The sequence below is a fragment of the Vigna unguiculata genome, chromosome 9, assembly GCF_037176805.1.
Source record: "Vigna unguiculata cultivar grain cowpea cultivar isolate G323 ecotype 2 chromosome 9, ASM3717680v1, whole genome shotgun sequence".
NCBI lineage: Eukaryota > Viridiplantae > Streptophyta > Magnoliopsida > Fabales > Fabaceae > Vigna > Vigna unguiculata.
The window spans coordinates 37,759,893-37,775,746 of NC_140800.1; the positions used below are offsets into that span (position 1 = coordinate 37,759,893).

General features: G+C 29.4%; 1 protein-coding gene across 1 annotated transcript; it reads left to right on the forward strand.

The window, feature by feature from the left end:
- Positions 1-10,767: 10,767 nt before the first annotated feature.
- On the forward strand, positions 10,768-12,697 carry LOC114162408 (uncharacterized). The gene has a single exon (XM_028046278.2). The coding sequence runs from the start codon at positions 11,239-11,241 to the stop codon at positions 12,295-12,297; it is 1,059 nt and encodes a 352-aa protein (XP_027902079.1). The 5' UTR covers positions 10,768-11,238; the 3' UTR covers positions 12,298-12,697.
- The last annotated feature ends 3,157 nt before the right edge of the window (positions 12,698-15,854 follow it).

Genomic DNA, 15,854 nt, shown 5'->3' on the forward strand with positions numbered 1-15,854 from the left:
TTTCCTTTTAGTTATGCCGGAACCATGCTGATGTTTAAAAAAATGGTTAATGATTAAGGATTTGTCCTAACGTTGAAATAGAAAGTGCCTTACTTTAATAAACATATTAAAAGAATGTCCCATAAAAAATTATATCTATAATAGCTTCTTAAGGACTAAATGCGTGTTTGGTTCAAAGTTTGTAAAACAATTTATCCATATCAAACTAAAACTCTCATAAACAACTATTACATTTTTCATGTGTGACTTCAATATAAAACTCACACATCAATCTAAATACACGAATACTTTAATGGAAGAATAGTCAGTTGTGTCTCCACATGTGTTTTTCTAATAATTAATTTTATAACTGTTTTTTTAAACACTTAACATGAAATCTCTTTTCTCAACATTTTCCTATTTAATATTAGAATTTAAAAATGATACAGTCTTGACAAAATTAATACTTAAATCATATTAGATTTATTTATTAAATGTTTTAAATAACTTTGTTGGCCATGAGGATAAAAAAATTGTTGTTCTTTCTTAAAAATATATATCGCTGCAAAAAACTTTAATAAAACATTAATTAAATAATGGGTATCACAAACTCTTACATTGAAATAAAAATTGGATAAATATGTTACCTTTTTCATGTATTTTTTAAAACATCTAAACTAGTATATATCATTGTATTTTAAAGAAATGATAACACGATCCAACAGAGAATTCAAATCTCAGAATGATCTTACAGTATAAATCATCTAAAAAAGTAATTTCAAAAGAAATTAACATCAAAAGTACAATATTGAAGGCTTAATTAGTCATCTCTTTTTAATCCTCTATTAAATTGATTAAAATAAAGTAAATTGTAGAAAACTTATGTGTGGTTTACGGTTGGTAGGTATATTTATATACACTGACTTTGAAACAGTCATAGTGTAGATGCTGGTAGCTGTGAAACTTAAATTTGAAGCATGAAAAACTTGGGTGTAAACTATTACGCAATTGTGTGCAATTGACATATCTTTGTTTTCTTTTCTCAGTATAGTCTTACTTAGAACAAGTATGTAATCATGTATTGTATATACTAATCCACGAAATTAAATTAAAAATGGGTTTACATGTAAGTTGGGGGACAAACCTTTTTGACCAGAAATAAAGGCATTGAAAAGCAAATATATGATTCTCCTAATCACGGAAAACAATTAATTTGTTAGCATACTAAAGTGACCCTTTTCAAATTGTTGAGATAAAAATAACTGAACCATCCATTTGAAAATCTGGGTTAGTTGTGGGAACAATATTTAATTCATATAATGGACACGTTGGCGAAACAATCAAATATGATTGCACATTTGTATCTTTCCCCGGAGGGTAAGAATCGATCACAAACTTTGTTATAATAGCTGGTAACAACTTCCCCTATCGAAAAGAAAAAAAAAGGCTTTAGGTTTGGTAACATCGGTGAATATGATGACTATTTTGATTTGTTGCCAAGGCACAACTACAGAGCTCTTTTCCAAATTCAACTTTTACATACATTATTTCTTGTTTAATTTATTGCATAATAAGTTTTCTTTTGTTTTCCTTTCATTGAATTTGGCAAGCAACAAATAATTTTTGTTTGGCCTGAAGACCCCACCAAAATATATGGGAAGAGGGTCCGAAGAAGGTGCGTCCACATAAACCATTTTGGTTACTTTTGCTCCTAACTATTCTATTTTGGTGGTTGGTGAGGATTCTTGTTGCCTATTGTTTTTGTGCGAGATTTAGGCGCGGAGAAGTTCATTCGTTTTCATTAGTTAGAAAGCATTTGGGGCCATCCAATTAGAGACAATTCAGATCTTATCTGAAGCAATTTGTCATACAGTTTACCCACATCCTGTCTCGTTCACTGTTCGTCGGTGCCGGCTTCTAAATGCTTGGCACCACCCCGCGCCAGACGGCACGCCATATAATTCAACATTCTACATGCACTATAGCTAAATTCCAACACTGCATTATTTTTTAGGTTCACCAAATTTCAGACTGTAATCATTGTGACGGGTTAAAACCAAATTATATCCAATGTTGAATTTCTTGATTTTTCAATCGGTATTCACGGAACTCTCTCTTTGGAGCCAGTAATATGAAGATCAGAACGATTATAGATAGTTGTTTTTAAAATTGTCATCATAATGCTACTTGAGTATGTGAGAAATTGAATAGCAGTGAAGATTTGCAATTTTTCATAAAAATTACATGTTAAGTAATTCTATTTTAAATTTCGTGTGTGCTTCTATATTACAGTCAACTACACCAATTGAGATGGATGGTCCTCTCAATTCTCTAAAATTACAATCAAATATATGAAAATTTTCAATTTTACATTCAGCAAATTTATATGAAAAAAGCAATATTTAAAAGTTTGAAAGTATTATTCATTAATACAAGGTGTCGGAATCTGGTACTCATTTATAACGCGGCTTGAATTTAGTTTTTGATTGACACCATTCATGCAAAGCAAAGATGAAAGTCAGAATTGAATGCTAGAAAAACTTACGCTTCACATAATCTTATTTCTCAGTTAGTTCTTCTGCTATTTGGAAAAAGAAAAAAAAAATATAGAAACAGAAGGAGACAAACTGATTCCCTCTGATTCAGTGAAGTGGAAAAATGAACTATACGTATCCAAACAAGGATCACGTGTGCATACAATCCGACCGCTTCAACACAACACGTAGTCAAAGTTCTACGACAATCATACATACATGTTCACCTTCAAGATTTTGTCATTTGTTTGAAGGGAAATGTACGCTTTGTGATTTATAAAAAATAGACAACAGAAGTTCTATATTTTTATTTTAACATGATTTTTTATGTTGGTCAGCATGTGTATATATACATGGAATATTAATTATTAAGTCTGTTATATTTCAAAATAAATTATAGAATTAACGGTTCCTTAGCTAACTTTATCATATGGTGATTGTACGATAAAAAGTCGGTGTAATATGTAAAATTTGACTTGATGAAAAAAAAAAATTAAAAGCTCTATGCATAAATTTTATAGTATGAGTGTTGAAATGTATAAATAGAGAAAAGGAAAAAAAAAAGTGTAATAGGCCCAGATACGACGATGATACAGAAAAACAAAGTGAGAAGTTTTTTTGTGGATAATTTAGGTTTTTTCTTTGTTCTAACCTAACATCGAGGGTAAGCAACAAAACGACACAGGAATATTGCAGTGTCGTCGGTGGGCATGATAATAATTGTGGTGGGTCTGTTCGTGAACAAAAAGAGGTGGGGCAGAGGAGGAAAAGACACGAGTGATTAGAATATTTGAAGCTGAAGGTTTTGTAGCCATTTGTTTACTCTCATACACACAGTCATTCAACCAATCAACTCACTTAATGCATTTCCCACCTCCCTCTAAACCTCTTAATTCTTCTTCCTATCTCTTTCCATAAATCAATTCCAGTGACGTGTCCAACACCAAAGTCCCATTAATCAGAGAGTTAGAAGGTATTATCACAAATTAAAACTCTGAATTGCAATATAATCATAAAAACTCGATATCGATCTCTGAACCATCTTCTCTCTCCTTTCCATTATCATATATAATTACAAATCAAATAATACACGTGTCAATATTCACTTAACTAACTAATTAATCAAGACCTGACTCATCAAGACGTCACTAAGTGTCTCCATTAAAAATCACTGTTGAATTAAAAACTCCTTGTGTTTATGGTAAATAGATATGTTAATGTTTTGACACTTGGGTTTATTCTGTGGACTAGCTACATACATAGCTGATATTATAATCATGTGTGTTTTCATCAAATTCCACATATTTTACACATGAATTCCCTGTTCGCAATATGTTGTTATTCGTAGCAGTATACGTTAAATAATCTTAATTATTATGATACACCTATCGAATGATAAATCTTTGTGAATATAGAATTGCCTAACTTTGGAACTCCACACACAAATTATATTACTGTTCCGCTTTAGTTATTTATGTCATTGGCATGGTATAAACTGATAAGGAACTGATTAAATGAATACAGATAAACTGGTTGTGTTTCTTTATAAATATATAGATGAGAATATTTCAAACAGCGGGAAAATGGATATTTTAGTTATTAAAACTTATAACATTATATATATATATATATATATATATATATATATATATATATATATGATATAATGAATTCATTCTTTATTTATTTAATTTTTTTTTCTTTAAACTTAAGAAACATATTCACAGCAGGTTTTAAGACAATTGTTTTCCCTTTCAAAATATAGAACTTTAAAATGTCATTGTGAGCTTATCAAAACTTTAGTATAAGTAAGTTTTTCTTTCACATAATTTAAATGATTTCTTTTTATTATGTCTTCGTGGAAGGGATTTTCTGTCGCTTGGATCCCTCTAGATCTAAATTTGTGTATGTGTTTGTTTTTTTTATTATTCAAACTTTTGGAAACAAGTTTCGACATTTCTGACTATTCTTTTTGTTGAAAGTATTGTACTCGAGTGAAGTGTTTCAAGGTAGAGGAAATTATTATAATATAGTGCTGATGGTGTAAACCTTAGTTAGATAAGTAAGAATTATCGTCGTTGTTTTTGTTCTAAGTTGACAAAATATTGAACAACAAGGTGAATAATTTGGGTTTATGTGCTATTAGTTTGATATAGATTGATTATTGAAATATTTGGCTGTTTATGAATTTTGAATGTTAAGTTTGAGTGTAGTAAGATAATTTGACTTAATTTGATCAAAACAAGTTTACTTTTTGGTTGAAATCGAAGTAAAGAATTATTGATAAAAATGTTAGCTTTGTTTCAATTGTTTGCAATTTTTGAGTTATTCTTTTAAACACATTTCACTTAAGTGGTGTGTTGGTCACTTAAGTGATGAGAATAATGTTAGAGTAGATGCTTATGACTCATACTTCCTATTTAGTCGCTTTTAAAAAATATTTTCAATGTTTATACTTCAAAATGATAGTTTAAGAGAAAGAAGTTATCGGTTCTCTCTGTTCGATTTTTTTTTTATCAACAAAAAAAAAAAATATATATATATATATATATATATATATATAATAGAGAAGTATTTAAAGTTTTTTAATAAGTTAGTATCGACTAAACTCACACTAAATAATAATAAAAAATAAAAAATAATCTTAATATTTTACTTATACGCATTCATTTAATGAGCTTATTATAAAAAAAAATCTAAAATAAATAAGATTGTCCTAGACTCATTGGACATTAACCTCTTTTATTTTTAATATTTTGTAACATGGATCAAGTTGATGCTAAGTCACATATTCTGAATTTAAATGTGTTTTTCGTATTAAATATGGACTATAAATTAGTTTTAATTTAATAACCCAAATTTAAAATAAATAAATATCTTTATTTATAATTTTTTTTCTTGCTTTTTATATAAATCTCGTCATATTTATTTTATTCATTTATATTTGTAAATCTGCTCACACTCATATCTTTTTGTCTGCCTCGTCATTTTCACTTTTATATTCCTTATATTCATACTCATCTTTTTTTTATCTATATACATTCATCTACATTTTTATTCTCATCTTTTTCATCCATATTCTTCTCCTATTTCTCATTCATCCACATTTTTTTCTCATCTACTATTCCCTCATACTCATTTCTTCCATCCATAATCTTACTTATACGCATTTATTTTTTTCATCCATTATATTTTTCTTAGTATGGAGTTTGTGGATTTTTTTTTAATTTATTATCTTTAATGTCGATTAAGCCAACATATAATTAAATAAATTTTAAAATAGCCGTCACGAAATTACAGTACTTTAATCATAAAATCAATTTAAAAATTAGTTTGAGACATGTCTCAAAGTCCAACAATCTTCAACACTTAATTAGAAATAGAGAAAAAGAATATTAATGTAGAAATCATAAATAAAATTATTTATGCAACAAAAGTAAATTAAGAAAAAAAATACAATTTATCATGCAATAATTAATCCAAGCAATATGAATGGTACAAGGATGTTGTGTTTGTAAACTAAAAGATATGATGAGTTGTAGATGTTAAAGCCTAAAATTTTGGGTAATGAATCATGAGAATTGGATTTCTTTGCGATCCACGTTGGAATCGCAAAAGGGAAGAAGATGGTTACATTGGTGTGGCATTGCATAATCTTAGGCTTGAGATCCAAGTTAGGGTTGAAGTGAAGGCTTGGAGTGAGAAGAGGGTATAAAAAGAAGCAAGGTAAGGCTTGCGACTCAAGTCTCCTAACTTTATAACATAGTTTACGGTTTGCAGAGACGCACATGCAATATTTTACGTAAAGTAAACCCTGCTACCTAGTCACGTGATCCAAGGTCACTGCAAAGCTGCAATACCTTCCATGCATACTTTCAGTTTAAGCTTTTGCTGCTGCTTAATAAGGTAGCTACGTCAATGTTTCATATTTTGGTAAACATTTCAATTTTCAAATAAACATTAGATTAGGTTACACATTAATAAACTTCTATATATAGTCAAATGAAATTGATTTCTTATAATGCAGACATCACAACAATGTTATCAGATAACTTGTTCTGCCATTAAAAGTATGTATCAGTGTATTTTCTGTGGTTACCTGCACTCTCTTTCTTATTAAGAATGGGTTAGATCTTTCGAAGAGAATCATTAACAAAATACAACACCAATAAAACATGACTCAACCCAGGTATAATAAATTGACACCACTCTGTGCTTTACGGTCTTCGTCACTTGTTAGCGTTTTTATCATAATTTGAATTTGGAACGAGTATAATTTACTTTCTCTGCGTACTAGTACATTGACCAAATATCGCAATATTCATTGCGTTATTTTCGATACCATTAGATCACTGTGGAAGATTGTGAGAAATCCTTTCAAAAGGAAATATATTTTAAGAAGAAAAAGTAACATGAATAAATAAATAAGCAATGGTCAAGATGATGGAAGATGAAAACTGCCTGAAATAATGATATTTATAAAGAGAAAGACAAGTGGGAGAGGAACAAACAAACCTTGGTGACTCTGTTTTGGAATAACAGACAACGATGATTGAGGTAGACTATAGTGGTTTTTATTTTTATTTATTTTTTCTCATTAACTGAGGTAATACTGTGGCTCATATGAAATCTTTTCTTAGCTGGATCTTTATGGTGTGTTGCCAAAGTTGAATGTTCATTAATTGTTTATACACAATATTAATAGCAATGCTTAGTTAAAAGTTTTATTTATTGTTATCACACCAAAGATATGTTAGTAATTAAATAATATATTGTGATGAATTCACATTATTTAAGTTTAGAAATTTAGAGAACTAAACGTGATGCTTAACTTTTATACAGACCAACATTTTACATTGACGAGGATGGTATTTAAGTCAAATAACAATAGAAAAAAAAACAAGTATGCTCTTTGTGTTGGCAATAGAAAAATGACAAGTTAACAAGGGATTTTTTACAAATTTTGATAAACTATCTGTTTATATCTATTTAAGTAAAAAAAACACTACTTTATTACTTTATTTTGATTAAAAAATAAAAAAAAATAATAATCTATTTTAATTCTATTTATAAAAACTTTGTCAAATTTATCAAATTTACCCTGACAACAAGACCGATATCACAAAATCTTAACCAAAAGGTGTGTCTACATTTATTGTTATTCTGGAAGCCCAAATGAGAAAAAATGATGCGGGCTTTCAGGCCCTGAAATTAATCAAGAAAGCATGTTAACCTGGTCAACGAAAAGATTGAATTATGGGCTGACCAAGAACACAAATCAAACCCACGAAATTCTTGTAGCAAAAGCTCCCTCTCAGGCCTTGTTGTTTTATGGTAGATATTTGCAGGGAGCAAGATATAAGAAAATTACAATAAATAACTTATATTTTCTGTTGAACAATTAGGACAAGGAAGTTTGAACATGAGATCTTATATAAATTAATCAAATTAAAAAACACTAAATTGAACCATAAACTAGTTTTTGATACCAATTATTGGTAACATTCATTTCCTAAACTACTTATCAAATTTTGTTGATTTATGTGACAATAAATTTAGTTTTCTGTAAGATATTAAATTCAAATATATCAAATAAACACAACCGTTTGAAGCTTATTTTTCTTTTAAAAGACCCATCTGAATTATTTGAATGGAAATTAAAATCAAGAGGGTTAAAGCAAAAAAAAAAAAGCTTAATAAAAGATATGAAATAATTAAATAATTATAACCTACAATTGTTTTAAAGAAGGGAGAAAAAAAAAGTACTGACAACTGAGGCAAAAGTAGTACGAACTATGGCTGGGGTTTTATGGGTAATCTTGTGGACCAATTATTGAAAACCATGAGTTGTCCTCATTATTGATAATCTTGACTTTGGGATAGGGTTGGTACTAGTTTATTTTTCATGTTGCTCACCATTTTATTATTTATTAAATATTTAATCAAACTTCTTTATGTGATGTTTAATTTATAACTTTGATTCAACATTTGATAACTAGTTTTTAAATTATGATTTTTTCTATCATATTTCAAACCTTCAGAGATTATCATGCAGAATAAAATTATTAGTTCAGAGAACTTTTAATCGTCACATGTAACACCCACAATAAAAAAGAATAACATAATTCCATAAACACGACTTAAATATACAATAACAGGACAATGCTTGTATTTCTTTTTATTTAATTAAATATCTCGTTACCTTCCCTTTCCTCATGTGATTTATATATAAATTTAAAATATAATAATATTTTAACAATATTTTTGAAGTTATATTTTCTAAGTAATTTTAAAATAAAAGAATTAAAAAATTAAAAAAATTACAAATCACTTAAAAAAAATGATCTCAAATTATAAAAAGAAATTAACAAAATTTAGTTATTAAAAAAATATTTTTCAAACCGAAATAGTGTTCATTAATAATCTCTCCTAATTTCTTATATATTATATATAAGGATAACGATATTTTAATTTACTTTTTTTGATTCACTTTTAATCCATCATTCTTATTATTCTTAGATTATCTCTTTTAATTGTTTGTAGTGATGTGATATGATGTAATGATGTAAGGGTGATGAGAGTGATGGGTTAAAAGTGGATTAAAAAAAGTGAGTTAAAGTATTATTATCCTATATATATTATATCGATTACGGGAGAAAAAATGTTAAAAGAGAGAAATATTAGTTGTAGTTTTATCAAACTGCAGGAGGTTTCAGGGTAATTTATCTAAAAGATATTTACAAAATGATAAATAACTAAATATATTATTTTGAATGGATTAATCTTCCCAATGAAACTATATTGAGATTTTTTTTATATTAAAATATTACAAGAATGTAAAACTCATATAGATTTTAACAAGTATATATATCTAAATTGCCTGACTTGTTTGAATTTAAGAAAAATAATATAAAAACTATTACTCTATTTAAAGTTACATCATAAATAAGTACAGAAAATCTTAAAGGTATGAAACCATTTTTGGGGTTTTAAAAAAGCTGTTCATTGCTACATGCTGAAAATGAAACACAATTTGAAAAGGCAAAGGAGCTTACCCCTGCAGAGCTTCCTATATATCTAACCCTGCTTTGTCTTATGGTTCTTTTTGTTCAACTTTCTCTTTCACAACTTTTTGTTCCTTCTATTTTCTTATAAAACAAACCAGTTATTTATTTTGATACATCCATTTTATACTAGCTTCCCTTGTCTTTCCCTTTTTCTGGTAATGTTTCTTCCTCTTATATATGCCATCTATTGTTTTATTTTTTTCTTTCTGTGACTCTTTATTAAGTGATTAATGCTCCTCAATTAATGGGGTCTTAAATGATATGTTTTCTTTGCTTCATGAATAGAGAGAGATAGTTTTGCATTCTTTTGGGCTTATATATAACCAGAGGCAGTAATAAAATAAGAGAAATAAATTTGATATTTTGTTGATTTTGATTGAATTTTACACTATCATTCAATGCACATCAATTGCTACGTGCTCCTAAAATTAGAATTTTACTTATGATTTTTTTTTTTACTTTTATAATAAATAATTTAAAAGTATGCAACAATTTCTAATTAGATGGTTAAGAGTGTATAAAAACAAACTATATTTCATACAAAATCTTAAGTATTCATTTTCTCAACATGATTTCTGTAATACATTGTTAGCTGTTCAATAAAAAGGATTCGAAAACACATAATTATGTGTTACTCCTTGTTAAATACATCTCACGGTAATTTTAAACTTTTAATACATTTTAACCGGTAAAAAGGTGTCCTGCATTACTTAAGAATTAGGGTAAACAGTAATATATATATAAATATTTTTTTTAAATGAAAAAACTATTGAGAAAAGATTCAATATTTTCCAAGTGATGCAACAGAATTTATGATAAAAATGTAAGTGTTGGAAAAAAGTCACAGACTTCACTAGAGAGGGCTACCTAATCTTTTCATCTCTAATCCCTTAACCTCAACTAGCCTACTATTTTAGTATACAATAAATGTCACATTATTTTAGCCATCAAAATAGGAAAAAAAATATTATAAATACTTTCTTTTACTCCATCAACATGTTTTTTTAAATATAATATTTAAGAATTACACGGGGATAATATTTGATATTGGATATGAATATAAGTTGAAGTAAGGATAGTATTTTCAAAGATTAGATATATATGACTTATTTTATTAATGGTTCCAAGTAATAAGAGGATTAATAAGAGGTATCTTGTTAAGTAAAAGCTTGCAAACATTTCACACCACATGTCCACATTGTTTTGGCTTTTTTACACCTCTCTTTCTCTCACTGTCCCTCTCACATTCACATCGACTTTGACCTGTGGCCAGCCACCGGCATCTCTTTTATCTCTACTCCAATGCCGACCCCACCCTTTCACTCTCTTCATCCATCATCATCTTCATCTTCTCAAACCCTCTTTTTCTCACTTCAAAAAGCTTAAATAACCTTTCTTCTTCTTTCATTTCCTTCTTTTCCTTCCCTCAAACCCTAATCCACTCCTCCTCCTAATTTACGCTCCTTCTCCTCCCACTCTCCACCCTAATATTATGCATCATCATTAACATCTATATGCATACTTTCTTTTTTCCTTTTCCTTTTCTCAGAACCCCGATTTCCCAATTGGATTTCGTGGAAACTTTATCACCATACACGTAATTCACTGCTCACTATTTCAAATCATTTCTTCTTCAGTCTTTCTTTTTTGCTCAACCTATGGATTCTGGTAACAGTGGAAGCATCTCTTCCAGCGATGAAGAATACGATTCATCACACGCTGATCCATCCTTCCTCAATCATTTTGGTTCCATCTCCCACCCCCAACCATCCCTTGTTCCTTCTCACCCCTCAATGTTTGATCTCTCCTCAACCTACCTCCATGCTCTCTCACAATCCAACCCAAACCAAAACCCCCACAATTCCTTCTTAAACATGGACTCCCTTGGCCAAAGATCTCAATCCAATTGCACTCTCCCTCAAAGCCTACCATCTTCTTCATCACCCACACCACCAATAAACCAATGCTTCTCGGCTCCTCAACCCCTTGCCCACGACAACACTAGTGCAAGACAACTCTCGTCACCGCCACAAACCACCAACCTCGTACGCAACCCCAAGAAACGAAGCAGAGCTTCAAGGCGTGCACCCACCACCGTTCTCACCACCGACACCACCAATTTCAGATCCATGGTTCAAGAGTTCACCGGAATCCCAGCACCGCCCTTTTCACCTTCCTTCTCTCGCCGCCTCCCTCTCCGCTCGAACCCTTTGCTTTCAGCTTCTTCAAGGACCTCGTTGCACAACAACGCCACCATCAATCTTTCTCCTACTAATAACTCCATCAACTACCATCTACTTCCTGATCTGTCGTTACCCTATCAGCCCCCACAGAATATCATGCAACATCACCCTATTCCCGCATTCCACCCCTCTTATTCTCTTCAACCTCTTGTCCCTGCAGGGTTTGGTGCAAAGTCTCTATTCATGCCCGCGCTTGATGCGCATGATCTGGTGGTTGCACAGGGTCATGAACACGTGGTATCTGAGGGCATGCTTCTGAGGAGTGGCGGTGACGGTGATTGTAGAGATGGAGGCATGGTTGGAGGAGGGAGAAGAGAGTCGTTTAGGTGCTTGGATGGGAACAACTATGGTGGGTGCAAGCTCAACATCTCGGTTTCTGCTTCTAGCAGCGTGAACCATGAGAAGAACTTGGAGAATGGTAATTCCCCTAGGGAAGGTGCCGTGGAAGCGTGGATTTGTTCTTCTGATCAATAGGATCTCGCGTGTGTGAGAGTAAACAGTATACTCAACAGGTGAATCATTGCAGCGTGGAATTTCATACACTGCAATGAATTAAGAGCGTCATCATGATGATGTTGATCCTAGTGCTGTAGTGTTGGTGGTTAGCATTTGCAGCTATCATTTTTTTTCTTTCTTTCTTTTTTGCTTTAATTTTTTTATATTTTTTAAAGTATAGGTAGATAGGGTGAGATTAATTTTATTTCATAGTATAAGGAGTATTATATTTATATATATATATATATATATATATATATATATATATATATATATATATGTATATATTTATATATACATACTCCTGTTATTTGTACTTGATGCTCGTGATATATCTTTTCTTTAGTGTTGGGATCTAAAACTAATATTATTACAGGAATATTAGTTTCGCCCACATGATCGTAGTCGCATGATTAGATTCGATTATTTAATAATGTCCCTATACTGAAAGTAATTATACATAATGATAATCTTATTATGAATAATAATGATAATGGTGATGATAATTTTTTAATGGGGTTGCAAAGAGAACTGATAACTAAAAATATTAATGATGAGGAAAAAATGTCCAGCTTAGTAAATTTTAGATAATAATATGAAATTATTTATGCTTTCCAATGGTAACTATTATATGAAGTAATTACTGTATGATATGTCATAAAAATATATAGCTAATCATTTCTTTTTTAACAAGTAGATTTTATCATAAAAAATAGAAAAACCCTAGCTAGTACAGGGTGTGCTAAAGTCCAACGTAGAATGTCTGATTTATAATATACATGTGATATAGAGTTCAGTTGTTGTTATATATGGTCACATTCATTAGAAACGACTAAATTTGGTTTAAATTTCAAACTAAGTTACTTCAACTGGAGAAAATTGTATATTGTAAGGATAAATGACTTTTTAAGTTGAAGTGGTGTAGGCATAAAGTATATGTTATAAATATTTGTATTTAACATAACATCAAATTTGAATATATATATATATATATATATATATATATATATATATATATATATATATATATATATATATATATATATATATATATATATAAAAGATTAAAAATAGATTGGATTTAGTTCAACTTCCGAACATTTGCATGATGTTAATAAGATGTTAGGAAATTACATGAATACTTTTAGTTTTAAACAAATTAAAAATAAAGAATAGAGGATAATATAAATAGAATATTCATCGTTACTATCAATACCAATTTAAATAGATTAAAGTATAATAACAAAAGAATCATGAAAATAAAGTTTATTGAATCAAGACACGTCATTTTTATATCAAAATCAAAACATCAAAATTAAATTCAAATTAGGATTTATTAGTGGCTATAAGATTTATTAAATTTTAGTTTCTTTAGAAACAAGGACAAAAAGTATTAAGATTAAACATAAACTTTAAATTTAAAAAACAGCATTGAAAGAAAGAAATAACTATACACTGGAAAAACTATAATTAAATATTTTAAAAGTATAAGACCTTAAATTATCTTTACATATCCCAAGTTTGTTAGAGGCAATTATGTTCAAATTGAATAAAACTATTATGTATCATGAAATTCTTTCGCCAAAATTGAACGGTTGCATATTTGCATATTCAAAACTCAAAAAAATTCAAAGTCTGATATTACTAGGCTGAAATCGTATAACGTGAATCCATTCACATATTTCTTAGTACGAGCGAGATGAAATGAATGAAGACAACGTAAAGAAAATAATTTTGATAAAAGAAAATAAGAACTCACATAAAGGGATATGGATATATTATAAAATCTTATCGTATACATCTTGAACTATTTTCTACTTATTGCTTATAAAAATTTAAAAAGCCTACTTTGTTTGTAAACAAAGAAATTGATGTTGGACTGAGTTCTGCCTTGTCTTTTAATGAGCAACAATACGAAGCACCTGTCATGAGAATGATAATGGTACTTATAAAAGAAACTAACAAATATTCTAACGTACGATTATTAACAATATATAATTAATAATGAGCAAAATTCATTAAAACCTTAAAATAATTTGACTTCCATATTTGTTTATAATTTATAGTTTCGTACACTTTAATGAAAAAGTGTATTAAAAAATGTATTTGCATGTTAGCATTTGTGTGAAAGCTATTGTTGCGGCGGTAGCAGGTTGCAAATAGTGTGATTCACTGTAAGACTCTCTTCGTCACTGTGGTCCAAATGAGTGTTCGTCTTTCTTTTTCTCTTTTCATTATTGATCCGTTAGAAATAACAGTCTCAGTCAGAGGGTGATTTTTAAAAATTTATATTCGGATCTTGATAATAGACATGAAATCCATTTAAAGAAATAAGTTCTACTTTGTTTTATCTTATCTTAAAATATTTATAAATAATGGAGTAAATGTCCACTGGTTTCTTAATTAATATCTTTAATTAGAACAATTACCCTTCACTTTTTTAACTGCAAAATAGAAAAGAATGTTCTATTTAACTTACATGACTGAGTTGGTAGAACCAGAGAAGGTGGTCAGTCAGTCCGTCATAATTGGGTCATGGAGAGTTTTCCTTTTATATTCAAATTAAAAATTAACATCTTCCTAATAGAATTAGTGATTTTTTTTAGTTAATTTATAACCGGTGTTGTTCTACCCGTCTATACTAAATTTTTAATTATAAAAAGGGGGAAACAGAATAGTAGCGTGAACTGATCGACACTAATACATTATAATGAAAAGATTTGTGGGATGTGTTATTTTTTAAACATTGATTTGAGGGAGAAGAATAGGAAGTGATTCAGTGGATTAAAGGTAAAGTTGTTGTTTTCTTTTTAAAGGATTTAAAGGTGATTGTGAGATGATTTTGAAAGTGAACTTTATGAAACTTTGTGAAAATTTGACTAATGTGATATATTAAAAAAATTTAATAAATATAAAAATAAGATTATTAGATTGTCCTTATGTTGAAAGTAATATAAAATTATATTTAGATTAGTTAGAATTATTTTTTCAATTTTTATTCAATCAATTACACTTTTTTAAAAATATTATTTAAAAATAAATAAATAATACAATATATTTGGTATGAAAATAAATTAAATATTTACACGTTCCTACAAATAAAAAAAGAAGTAAAAAAGCAATTACATGCAATCAGATCCAAACCAAGAAAATCGTTCCAAACCACATTATAGAAGCATGGAATAAATCCATGATGGAGGGAATCGTTCCAAACCATGTTACATAATCATGGAATCGATCCATGATGGAGGAAATCGTTCCAAACCACACTATACAAGAATATGGAATCGATTTCATCCTCTCTATAACGATTCCACTCCTTCTACAATATTGTTGAATCGACCCAGTGCTTTTTTCCTCAACACACCACGGCACATACTTGTGCATGAAATATTAATTCGTATGAGGGTAATTTAATAAATGATCATTGATCACCCTCAAATCATCACACATATAGCGCGATGGGATTTCATAACAATCTTGTTATCCATCACTTCCAAACTCTTCCTCTTTGCACGCAAAGGAACACGATTATT

What these genes read in the sequence shown, in the direction of transcription:
- LOC114162408 (XM_028046278.2), top strand. Translation starts at nt 11,239, where the DNA reads ATGGATTCTGGTAACAGTGGAAGCATCTCTTCCAGCGATGAAGAATAC.